The following is an 11,627-nucleotide window of genomic DNA, read 5'->3' as shown; positions in this document are numbered from 1 at the left end:
ACTATGTGGATGGCTCTGAGCTCCCTGACATTTACATGTAACACCAGCTCTTCTGGAGACCATGTCCCTTGAGTTTGTAGTGTACCAAGATGTGCTCTTCAACCAAGGTCGGAGGCATCCGATATCAGGGAGACTGTGGATCATGGAGGTTTGCAGCATGGTGATGCTGTGCTGGACTTGGGTCCTGGAGCTAGTCGTCAAGGTACAGGTAAATCTGGATATCCTGACATCTCAGATTAGCTGCCACTACTGACATGCACTTGGTAAACACCCTCAGGGCTGCTGCTAGGCCAAAAGGGAGCACCGCAAACTGGTAGTGGGCGGTCCCCACCGTAAAGCGCAGGAAATATGTGTCCATGGAATATCGATATGTGGAAGTATGCATCCTTTAAATCGAGGAAGGCCTACCAGTCTCCTGCCTCCACTGAAGGGATGATGGAGGCCATGTGAAACTTCAACTTCTTGAGATATCTGTGGACTTCTTGCAGGTCCAGGATGGGTCTTAGACCACCCTTGGCCTTTGGGATTAGAAAATAACGGGAGTAAAACCTCTTGCCCCTGAAATTTAGGGGGACTTCCTCCACAGGTGCCACCTGCAGAAAGTCCTGCACCTCCTGAGCGAGCAGGCTCTCGAGAGAGGGATCCCTGAAGAGGGATGGGGAGTGGGGAACAGAAATAAACTGAATCCACAATACTGAGAACCTACTGGTCTGATGTTATAGAGACCCAGGCAGGGAGGAAAGGGGACAGGCAGTTGGAAAAAAGCTGGGAAGCAGGATCCAGGACACAGGCTGGAAGGTTGCCCTCAAGTGTACCCTCAAAACGCCCGTTTACCACCCTGTTGGGTTGCGGGTGGAGCCGGAGTGAGTGGAGAACGTCGACTGGTGGCCCTGCCAGCACTTATAGGACTTGCCCTTCTTGCGGCAGGGCTCTGACTGCGGCTGACTTCCCAACCTCTGGGACTTTTGCGGCTTAAATTGCTTCCTTGCCAGCCCTGGAGCGTACATGGCCACGGTCTGCAGGGTTTCCCTCAAGTCTTTTAGACCATGCAACTTGGTATCTATTTGTTCACAGAACAGCGCCAGGCCATCTAAGGGGAGGTCCTGGATTGACTGCTAAACCTCAATGGAGAGGCCCAAAGATTGTAACCAGGATTCTCATCTCATGGAGATGGCTGAGGCCATGGTTCGGGCCTCAGAGTCCCCCGCATCTGAGGCTGCTTGGAGGGCCGCCTTTGCCACCACCTTGCCCTCATTGAGGATCGCCAGGAGTTCCTTCATGGGGTCCTCAGGCAGAGGGTCTCTGAACAAACTTAGCCATGGACTGCAGATGTTAAAATCATAGCAGCCAAGCAAGGCCTGATGTATGGCTACTCATAGCTGGAGACTGGAAGATGAATAAACTTTTTTTCCAAAAAGAGATCAAGCCTCTTTATTTTTGGGCGTCGCACCTGGGTGACCCTGCCTTTCATGCTCATTAACAGCTGACCCCACCAGTGAGCTTGGGACAGAGTGTGTGTAAAGCAGGGGTCTCAAACTCAAATTTACCTTAGGGCCAGTGCCAGTCCTCAAATCCTCTCAGCAAGCCAATAATGTCACTCATGCCACTCAGAACCCGCCACCCAAAACTCTGCCCTCCACCTGCTTAAGGCTCTGGGAGGGAGTTTGGGGTGTGGGGGGGTCTGGGATGCAGGCTCTGGGCTGGGGCAGGGGTGCAGGAGGAGGGGGTGGGGTTGCAGGCTCTGGGAGGGAGTTTGGGGGCGGGAGGGAGTGTGTGGGAAGGGGGAGGAGGTGCAGGCTCTGGGAGGGAGTTTGGGAGTGGGAGGGGGTGTGTGGGAAAGGGGTGGGGATGCAGGCTTCCCATTGGCTGCAGGGGCACTTGGGGTGGGGGCAGCACGTGGAGGCACAGCCCCACCCCGCCCCGGGGTCACTTGGAGGGGCCAGCAGCCACGTGGAGCAAGCAGGCAGGAAGCCACTCAGCTCTGCTGTGCTGCCGGTGGTGGGTAGGGCCCTGGGCCATTTTAAATCACTCAGGGGAGGTGTGGGGAGGGAGTGCCCAGGGGCGGCAGGCTGGGCCAAGGGAGAGATCCGGCTTCAAAATTGCTGGAGACACTGGGGAGGCTCTCAGGCCGCAGATGGCCCGTGGGACTTTGAGACCCCCTGGTGTAAAAGTATTCATAACCTTTACCAGCACTTAATATTTACATTCTGCCCACTTGGAAATGGGGGGCAGCAACGAGGGCGTCTGCCACAGGGACAGTAATTTTTGCCACTGCCTCGTGTGCAGGCAATGCCACCCTGGCAGGGGCTGCTGAACTCAGCACATCAAAGAGGGAGTCTGAGGGCTCCGCCAGCTCCTTAGCTTCTAGCCCCAGTTTGAGGCGACCCTCTTTAGAATTCTTGATGAGCCTTGGCATCATCCTGGGGGACTGGGTGAAAGGGCCCCATTATGGCCTCGTCAGGCAAGGATGAAGAGGAGGAGGGTACTGGCGGGTCTGCCACCCCCGCTTCCTCCTCCATGAGCACCTCCGTTGGGCCCGGATGACCCTGATGGGTTCCTTTCCAGTGTCACCTCCATGTCGGGGGGCCAGTGGGAGACTGTCGCCAACCATTTGTCTGATACCCCTGAGGTCAACCTACGCCCTTGCGAAGGCTGTGGGAACCCCCAGGGATTCCATGGGTGCCGGGGGAAGCTCCACTGGCCTTGAGGCCACGCTGCTGCAGGAGGAGCCACGGGGAATGTCGGTGTGCCCAATGAGTGACCCTGGCCTACTGGCAGGGATTCCTCCTTGCTAACGGAGCCTGAGGAGGAAGGGCTGCGTCAAGGGGACCAGGACGGTGCCAAGGCTTACTGTCTATCCCAGTCACATTGGTGCCAGCCCTGAGGCTCCACTGGGGATCTTCATGAGGGCGATGACTCTCCATGCCTTGATCCCCGTGATCTCTGCCTAACACTCAGTGAGTGGTGCCAGTCCGTTGGGCAGGAGTAAGTAGGTCTCCGTGCTGGGGAACGTCGGCACACCCGTGGTGATCCATACCAGCTCTCCAGTGACCAGTAACCGACACCTGCAGCTTTAATTGCTGGAGTGGTACCAGACACTGGGAGAGCGGCTGGGGCGCTCATGGCGCTGGGGCTGCAGGGATGGGTGCACCTCTGCTGGTCTGTGCCATTACACTGGTGATCGTCTCTTTGAGCCCAAAGAGTGCTGCCTGAAGTCCGGGGACTGACACTGGGAACTCCGATGGACAGGCTGACCTGTGCCCGAGGCATGGTGGCGGGACACTCCTTGTGGTGAGAAGCGATGCCACACTGATGGGGTCTGTTGGAAGGGTTCCAAGGTGGGTTTGCCCCTGGAGTGGGGTACCGCCGTAACTGGCGTGGGCGGCACTGGTAGGGACAGGAAGTCCTTAGTGGCCTGCAGGGCCTCTGGTGTAGACGGCACCACCAGGTGCTGAATGCCTGTGCTGCTCTACAGGGTGGCGGGCGTATCCTGGAGTGGACTAGCCTGCTCAGTGGGAGTTGGAGCCTGACCTCCGGAGGCAAAGAGCCGCCCCTCGTGGGTCTTTGCTCTCCTCCGGCCCTCTCCTTCCCTTTACGAGATGCAGGAGAAGGTCCCCTTCCAGTCTTTCTTTGCTTTCTAGCTGGTACCAGGGAGGTGGATCAACCCCAGTCTGCAGACGGTGCTGGCAGCGCACGCCGCACCGAGGCCACACCGCTAGGAGAAGAATCCGATCTGGATGTCTCTGGTGCCGGTGCAAGTGCTGACTCCATAAGGAGCAATCGGAGACGAATGTCCCGCTCCTTCTTGGTCCAAGGTTTAAAACTCTTACAAATGCGATACTTGTTGCTCACATAAGTTTCCCCCAAGCACCAAAGACAGCTACTTTGGGGGTCGCTGACTGGCATAGGTTTTTTGCAGCAGTCACAGGGTTTGAAGACTGGGGACCAGGGCATGCCTCATCCCTAGGCTAAATCCCATCCAGGACTATGAACTAACACAAACTACACTAACAACTTAATACAGCAAAAAATGAGCAGTTGAGAGAGAAGCTTGCTGAGGCAAGGGAACGTTCCAGCACCATTACTGGCAGTAAGAAGGAACTGAGGGTGAGGGGAGCCGACAGTGCTCCTTACACCGCAGTATACGCGCGCGCCACTCCAGAAGATGCCAGAGCTAGTCCCCTACTGATACCACTGAGGGAAAAACTTCCGGCACTGGTGCATGTGGCGAGCACACACACCTATAATGGAATGGACATGAGTAATCACTCAAAGAAGAACCAGTCATTTTTTTATATATCTGCAAGTACCTGAAACCAGTCTTTTTCAACACTTCTCCACCCTTGATGGCTCTCATCAAGTCAGGACTCTTAGGTGGCCATTATCATAGCAGAAAGACTGTCACTTCGTTTTTCAATCCTCACATCTGAATCATGTGGGGTAGTGCCCCACCCTAAGTAAAATATTCATAAACTCGAATATGGAATTCCAAGTTAAAATATAAGTACTGATTGGAAATATTTGCCATTTGTGCTTTATGACTGAAGATGCCCAATTGACAAAAAAGGTAGAAATTACATAAGCTTTTCAAACTAAAGAAAAACCTATGCCTAAGGGGGAATCTAAAATTAAGTTAACAGTAAGGTGTGTGTGAAAGGCCTAGAATTTTCAAATAGAGGTTGATGTAGATGAGCTTGTACAACATCTTCACTGCTAGATCTGAATTAAAACTAACATAAATGAATGAAATGAACTCCAGAGAAAACAGTCTGGAAAAGTAGCTGGACTTGGACTGTTTGAAGTTAACTCCAAACTCGCAATCTTCTTATATTATTAATATACAGGCACAGCAATTTGTTATGGATACATATATCTGACAAAAATAAAATCAATTTGAGACCAGAGTCATACTAATAATCTTTGTTTAAAGTATCTCAATGCAAATTTTATTCATTTGAATCCTCAGTATGTTAAAAATCTATCCTTAAAAGAAGCTAAAAGCAAGTAGTCCACAGAGATCAAGAGCTAGTAAGTTTTAATTTTTTAAAGAGTGTTAAGATTGGAATACATTTTGCAGCTGAGCTACTCCTGACAAAAAGGGGTGATAATGAAAATTATTAAAGACTCTTAATTATAGCTAGATGCTGCTATAAATTATAATTTACTCTGTTATATTCATTATAATTTTTATTCTAGTTTTAAAAATAGTAATAGTAAAGGATGTCTTCAAAAACAAAGCATGTTTGGCTCTGCTTTAGCACAATATAATTTAATAATGATGGCTTAGAAAACATTAATACTGTGACAAAGTTCCTCCTCTGCCTTGGTGGGTCCTGCGCTTATTGGCGGATTTTCTCACTTCAGAGGTTCACGGCAGCCCTCAGTTTGGCCACTTTCGTGGCTCAAATCTGCCATTCCCTCAGTTAGCCTCATCACTGGCCAGCATGGGGAAAGGAAGAACAATCCCCGCAGTCTCTGCTCATCCACCTAGTGGATTGGGGAACAGGCCAGAGACCTTCCCCTCTGGTGGAACCCACAGTCCAGTTCAACTCCTCCGGTATCAAGCAGGGAGTTGGGGGAATGGAGGGATGGGGGGGAACCCGGGCTGCCCTCTACTCTGGGTTCTAGCCCAGGGCCCTGTGCATGGCAGCTGTCTACAGTGGCTCCTTTAACAGCTGTGTGAGAGCTACAACTCCCTGGGCTACTTCCCCATTGTCTCCTCCCAACACCTTCTTTATTCTTATCACAGGACCTTCCTCCTGTTGTTTGATAATGCTTATACTTCTCACTCTCAGCTTCTTGCGCCTCTTGCTCCCAGCTCCTCGCACACACCACAAACTGAAATGAGCTCCTTTTTAAACCCAGGTGCCCTGATTAGCCTGCCTTAATTGATTCTAGCAGCTTCATGATTGGCTGCAGGTGTTCTAATCAGCTTGTCTGCCTTAATTGTTTCCAGAAAGTTCCTGATTGTTCTGGAACCTTCCCTGTTACCTTACCCAGGAAAAAGGGACCTACTTAACCTGGGGCTAATATATCTGCCTTCTATCACTCTCCTGTAGCCATCTGGCCCAACACTGTCACAATACATATACTTTTTGAAAAAAAAATAGGATACAATATGTAATTACTTTTGACTGCTATTTGCATTAATTAACAGTGCAATAAGGTTGTCTTTTATTACAAAATTAAAGATCTGCTGAGCTGCATATCAGATAAGAACAGTTAGCTATAAAAAGCATAGAAACAATTTCATGTAGTACTGATCCACAGTATTTATATTTAGACTTAATATAGTACCTAAGCTCTAGGCACTGTACAAAATAACACACACTATGGATAAAAAACTCATTACAAATAAATATAGATTCTGTCTAGTCAATTAAGATGTAACATAATAGCTCATAGTCAGCAACACATACTCATACATAAAGTACCCATATTAAATGAAGTCCACCATAAGTAATAAAATGCCACACGCAATCACCCTGTTCTTCCCAGAAATGCCCATCAAAATACATTGGTTTTTCAGCATGCCCTGAAGGTTAAGAAATTCAGGCTTTCAAACCAAGGGAGGAGAACGGAGTTCCAAAGTAGAGAACAACCCCTCATGGAGAATGCCTTGCCAATAAGAAGACAGCTATATTCTGCATTAGGTTAAGATTGTAAATGATCTCAAAGTGTATCCCACTGCAGAGCATATTATAGTAATCAAATCTCCATCTGACAAAGGCAAACAAGAAGTATCTTTTGCCACATTTCCCCACCTTTGTTCACCATAACTGGGATAAGTGTCCTTAGACCCCAGAGATCATGAATCACCTTATGCTACACACATGGCAGTGGCGTTCAAGGTTCTTGTGCACCCTCATGTCACCAAAGGGACATGGCTGCTGCAGCTGATCAACAGGTATAGCAAGGAGGATATGATGGGTCAAAATGCAGTAGTAACTGATCTAACAGAAGTAGGGAGGCTGCTGAAATTCAACAGAACCAAGTGTAAACTCCATAAAAAAGTGTTGGGTTAGTTTTTATTGTTCTATAAATTCTAAGGTTTCATTAATCGATGGCCATTTCAAAAAAGTGAACTCTTCCATTAGTATGATGTCTGGCTGTACCAATTCAAGGAACGTTGCACTGCTTTTATCCAATTATCCATGGCAAGTTTGTATTCTCCAGAGTCCCTCTGGGGCTCAAAAACAATTTCAGTTCGCCTCAGTTTCTTCAGTTGTTCTTTGTCAGTCCAAAACCCTGTAAGTACAAAGTTAATCCTAAAGCTTAACTGCAAATATTGTGTTGGGAACAAATCCATACAATTGAAGAACAATTACATATAGAAGCATGGTGAAGATAATTAGGATTTTCCTTATTCATTCCAGTAACTTTCTTTATAAAGTGGGTGAATATTTTTAAATTCTGAAACAATTCCAACAGAATCCACTTAACTGAAATCCTGACAAACAGTAGATCTGCTTAACTGTTATGGTTTCCAAGAAAAAGGATTTAGTACATCGATGTTCACTTAGGTTCTGTCAAAATTAGGAAAATGAGCAAGGGGACAATAGGCCTCAGCCACAGGTGGCCTCTCAACTAAGTGGGACCAGGGGAACCAAGGGCAAAACTGGTCATTTTCCTACTTCCTTACTTAAAAGGATAGAAAAATGGCAAATCATACCTCGTGTTGCCTACAAGTCTATGTAAAATATGCGAACAAATAGTGCACACTTATAAATTATATACTGAAGGTCCCTTTGTCTACTTCAGGCTGTTTCTTACTCTGTTTTAGCTGCTGAATAAGTCTCACCTTAATATAGGATTTTTAAATATTTTAATGTTTTGTACTATCCACATTTTAAAAGCCATTTAATAATACAAATAGCCATCAACAAAATATATTCCTGTTAATAAAGACCATTGCTTAATAGACACATTTGGGTTTTCATTGGAGCCTGGTTAATTAAATAGATTGATTCTACTTTACTGGAGCTGAATCTTTTTCTGTTAACAGTCAATTCACTTTATACTATCCCTTTTGCTTATTACTGTCAAAATCTTAAAAACAAAATACGATTTTCTAAACTTATTTTACACATTTAGATTGTAATCCTGAAAACATACATATATAAGCTTAACTTTTTAAGCTGACATGATTGGGACTACTTATGTGCATAAGTTAACCAAGTGCATAAGTGTTTGCAAGACCAGGGCATTAATTTGTGTTAGATGCACTGTCCCATTAAACTAGTTTTGTATATTTTGCTCCATGCTCTCTCCCCTCTGTTCCATCACACACGGATGTATGAATGAAAAGCGCTATTTTATCTTGGATTTCCACAATGACAGTGAAACTGTGACAATGGTTAACTGAATATTTGGGGACAATTTATTATCGGAAAATTAAAGAATGACGAAGCCATGTACAAGTTCAGCTGATCTATTTGTAGTCTTCAACTGTATGTATTATAATGAGAAAAAAAACTAGTCAGCAAATATTTAGATGGAAAGTTTTTCAAAGAATATACATACCTAAAGCAAGACCTGCTAGAAAAGCAGCTCCAAGACAAGACATATCTGTGTTTACAGGCTTGTCTATCTTCTTATTAATTAAGTCAGAAGTCATCTGCATGACAAAACTATTGTTACTGACACCTCCATCAGCACTGTGTGGGAGCAAATAAAGGTAAAAGGTTGAGTTTAATAAAAATATTTAGCATCAAATGTTCAGAAATAACTTCTGGGTTTGCATACAGATACAGAAATCTGTCTACTACATTTGTGCATACATATTCCATTTTATTGTGAGCAGAGTTACAGGTACATATTTAGAGGATAAGTCCTCTTGGGGAAAAAATACTGACTTTGAAGTCTGAAAAAAGTATTTTGAAAAAGCAACTTGTCTTTTTAAGATTTTAGCACAACTTTGATTTCAGCCCCCTAAAATAATACAATTATAATCCTGATTGAAACGTTAAGACTTATGGTAGAACATGGCTTTTACATGCTGTAGCCTGACTCACAGAACACTCAAAAATATCCTTTAGAAAGTTCAGTAAGTTCAGTTTGTGTTCAAAGAGCTAGAGAAATACATTTTCTGTAATTAGTTAATCTTTGTTGGTATTCTAGCCTATTCATTCACAGTTGCTTCCTTCTGTAGGAAGTATGAGAAGTAGGCTGCAATCTCTCCATTCTCTCTTCACTTTCTCCGAAATGCCTTTGTGTCATAGGCTTTGTCTACAATAATAAGCTAAGTCGATCTAAGTTATGCTAGTTAAGTTACATAAGTTACGTAACTCAAGTCAATATAGCTTAGCTTGACTTACAACAGCATCTACACCACACTATGTCAATGGGAGATGATCTCCCAGCGACACAGCTTCCTCCATTCGTTGAGGTGGAGTACTGATATTGATGGGAGAGTGCTCTCCCATCGACTTATTGCGTCTTCACCTGCTAAACTGACACCATTGCATTGATCGCAGTGGTGCCGATTTAGCCCCTACTGAAGACAAGCCCTGAGACCTGGCTTTCCAGCCAAGGAAAACAGGCATTTATGAACATTGACCCTGTATTAGCTGAAGAGAGTTACTAGAGTTACAAGGCATTCCTTCCTCCAGGAGCACCAGGGAACAAATAACTAAACTATAAACAATTACCAACACTTTTGTCACACAATGAATTACTATACCACTAGACTGCCATACTGCCAGTTGCTTACCCACTTTTCTATTATTGACACTTATAGTTAAGGTTGCCCAATAGTTCCCATTAAAAGACCTCTTTTAGGTTGCTATTGTCTACAGGACTCCTGCCTCATTTGCTGCAGAAGTTGGAAGACATGGAATGAATGAGGCAGGTGGCTGCAGGAAAAGAAAGGATGGTCTCCTGGTTAAGGCAGCTGAATGCTGCACTGGAGAACTTGATTCTACCCTGTGCTATCCATATGGTCACACATAGAAGCTGTGCAGGGCTGGAGTTACTATGTGATGATGGACAAGTCACCTAAATGTTGGTTGCCTACTAACTGCGTTCCTCATTTTTTGGGTGTCCAACATGACACACATGGGGGCCAGATGAACGCTCAGATCTGCAACTTAAGTTGATGAAGTGTGCTTTAAACATACGATATGCTATAAAAATGCTACCAATTCTGGATAATCAGAGCCAAGGTGTCAGAAGTTAGGCAACCAAAATTAACACACACTTGACAATTTTAGCCTCTCTCTCTGTGCATCAGGGTATATTTACACAGGGAAATGAACCGACGTTAGTTATACCAGTATAATTAAACTGCTCTACAATTACTCTTGTGGACACTCTTATTTGGAATAACTGTGGCCTTTTTTCAGTTTAGTTTATGTTGCTTCAAAAATCAAAACCAAAAAGAGGCCAGTTATTCCTAATAAGTGTTTATAAGAGTAGCTACAACAGTATTATCATGTTGGTATAGCAATGTAAAAATGAATTTCCTGGTGTAGACAAACCCTCATTTTCCCATCCATAAACAGGTGATAATACCACCATCTATTCTCACAGGGGTGCTGTCAGACAAATTCATTCTTAAAAAGAACAGGAGTACTTGTGGCACCTTAGAGACTAACAAATTTATTTGAGCATAAGCTTTCATGGGCTATAGACTTAAAGGTGGCAATTTTGCAACAGAAAAGCTTCAAAAACAGACTCTGATGAGAAACTGCTGAACTGGAATTAATTTGCAAACTAGATACCATTAACTTGGGCTTGAATAGAGACTGGGAGTGGCTGGGTCATTACACAGATTGAATCTATTTCCCCACGTTAAGTATCCTCTCACCTTCTTGTCAACTGTCTGAAATGGGCCATCCTGATTATCACTACAAAAGTTTTTTTTTCCTCCTGCTGACAATAGCTCATCTTAATTAATTAGTCTCTTAGAGTTGGTATGGTAACTTCCACCTTTTCATGTTCTCTGTATGTATATATAATTTCTTACGATATGTTCCATTCTATGCATCTGATGAAGTGGGCTGTAGCCCACGAAAGCTTATGCTCAAATAAACTGGTTAGTCTCTAAGGTGCCACAAGTACTCCTGATCTTTTTGCGGATACAGACTAACAGGGCTGCTACTCTGAAATTCATTGTTGTTTGTGAAGTACATCAGGTACTATGGTGAGAGCATCACAGAAACAACCAGGAGGGATTTAATAATTTTGTATTCAGTGTAGGTTTGAATGGTGTGCGGTAAATACGACCTGAGGCCACACACAATGAGCAGGTAAAAATATTGAATTATCTGACTCAATGAATCAGAGGTCCTATGGAGAAAATAGTAATTTTGTGTTCATGTAATTAAAGACTATCATAATATATACATACAAGAGGGGGTCAATTAAGATTATAGGCAACTTTAATTATGTCAGGTGGTAAAGCAGAATAGCCCAGGGCAGTGGACACAGACTCCCCGCTTGGAGGTCCCCTACTAAGGGACTGACTTACACAGGGCCCTAGGCTGGGAGATGGTGGAGTGGGAAGGCCTGAGTCCCCCAATCCTCCTGCCTTACTGACTGAGGCACCTATGCCACAGAAGTGGGGAGCAAGAAAAGCACTCCAACCGCTAGTCCAACTGGCCCTCTAAGCTCCCTGTTACATGGCA

At 45.0% G+C, this 11,627-nt stretch overlaps 1 protein-coding gene across 1 annotated transcript in view; it reads right to left on the bottom strand.

Annotated features, from left to right (window-relative positions):
• Positions 1 to 5,018: 5,018 nt before the first annotated feature.
• Positions 5,019 to 11,627, bottom strand: part of GK5 (glycerol kinase 5) — a 71,346-nt gene continuing 64,737 nt past the window's right edge. Inside the window, exons 16-17 of the mRNA XM_077826888.1 lie at positions 8,524 to 8,657; positions 5,019 to 7,248 (exon numbers count right to left, since the gene is read on the bottom strand). Of these exons, the coding sequence (XP_077683014.1) occupies positions 7,094 to 7,248; positions 8,524 to 8,657 (289 nt within the window). The 3' untranslated portion in view covers positions 5,019 to 7,093. The remainder of the gene's footprint in view (positions 7,249 to 8,523; positions 8,658 to 11,627) is intronic.

This window comes from Eretmochelys imbricata, chromosome 9, assembly GCF_965152235.1.
Source record: "Eretmochelys imbricata isolate rEreImb1 chromosome 9, rEreImb1.hap1, whole genome shotgun sequence".
NCBI classification, from domain to species: domain Eukaryota; kingdom Metazoa; phylum Chordata; order Testudines; family Cheloniidae; genus Eretmochelys; species Eretmochelys imbricata.
This window is presented reverse-complemented; position numbering and strand designations above follow the sequence as displayed.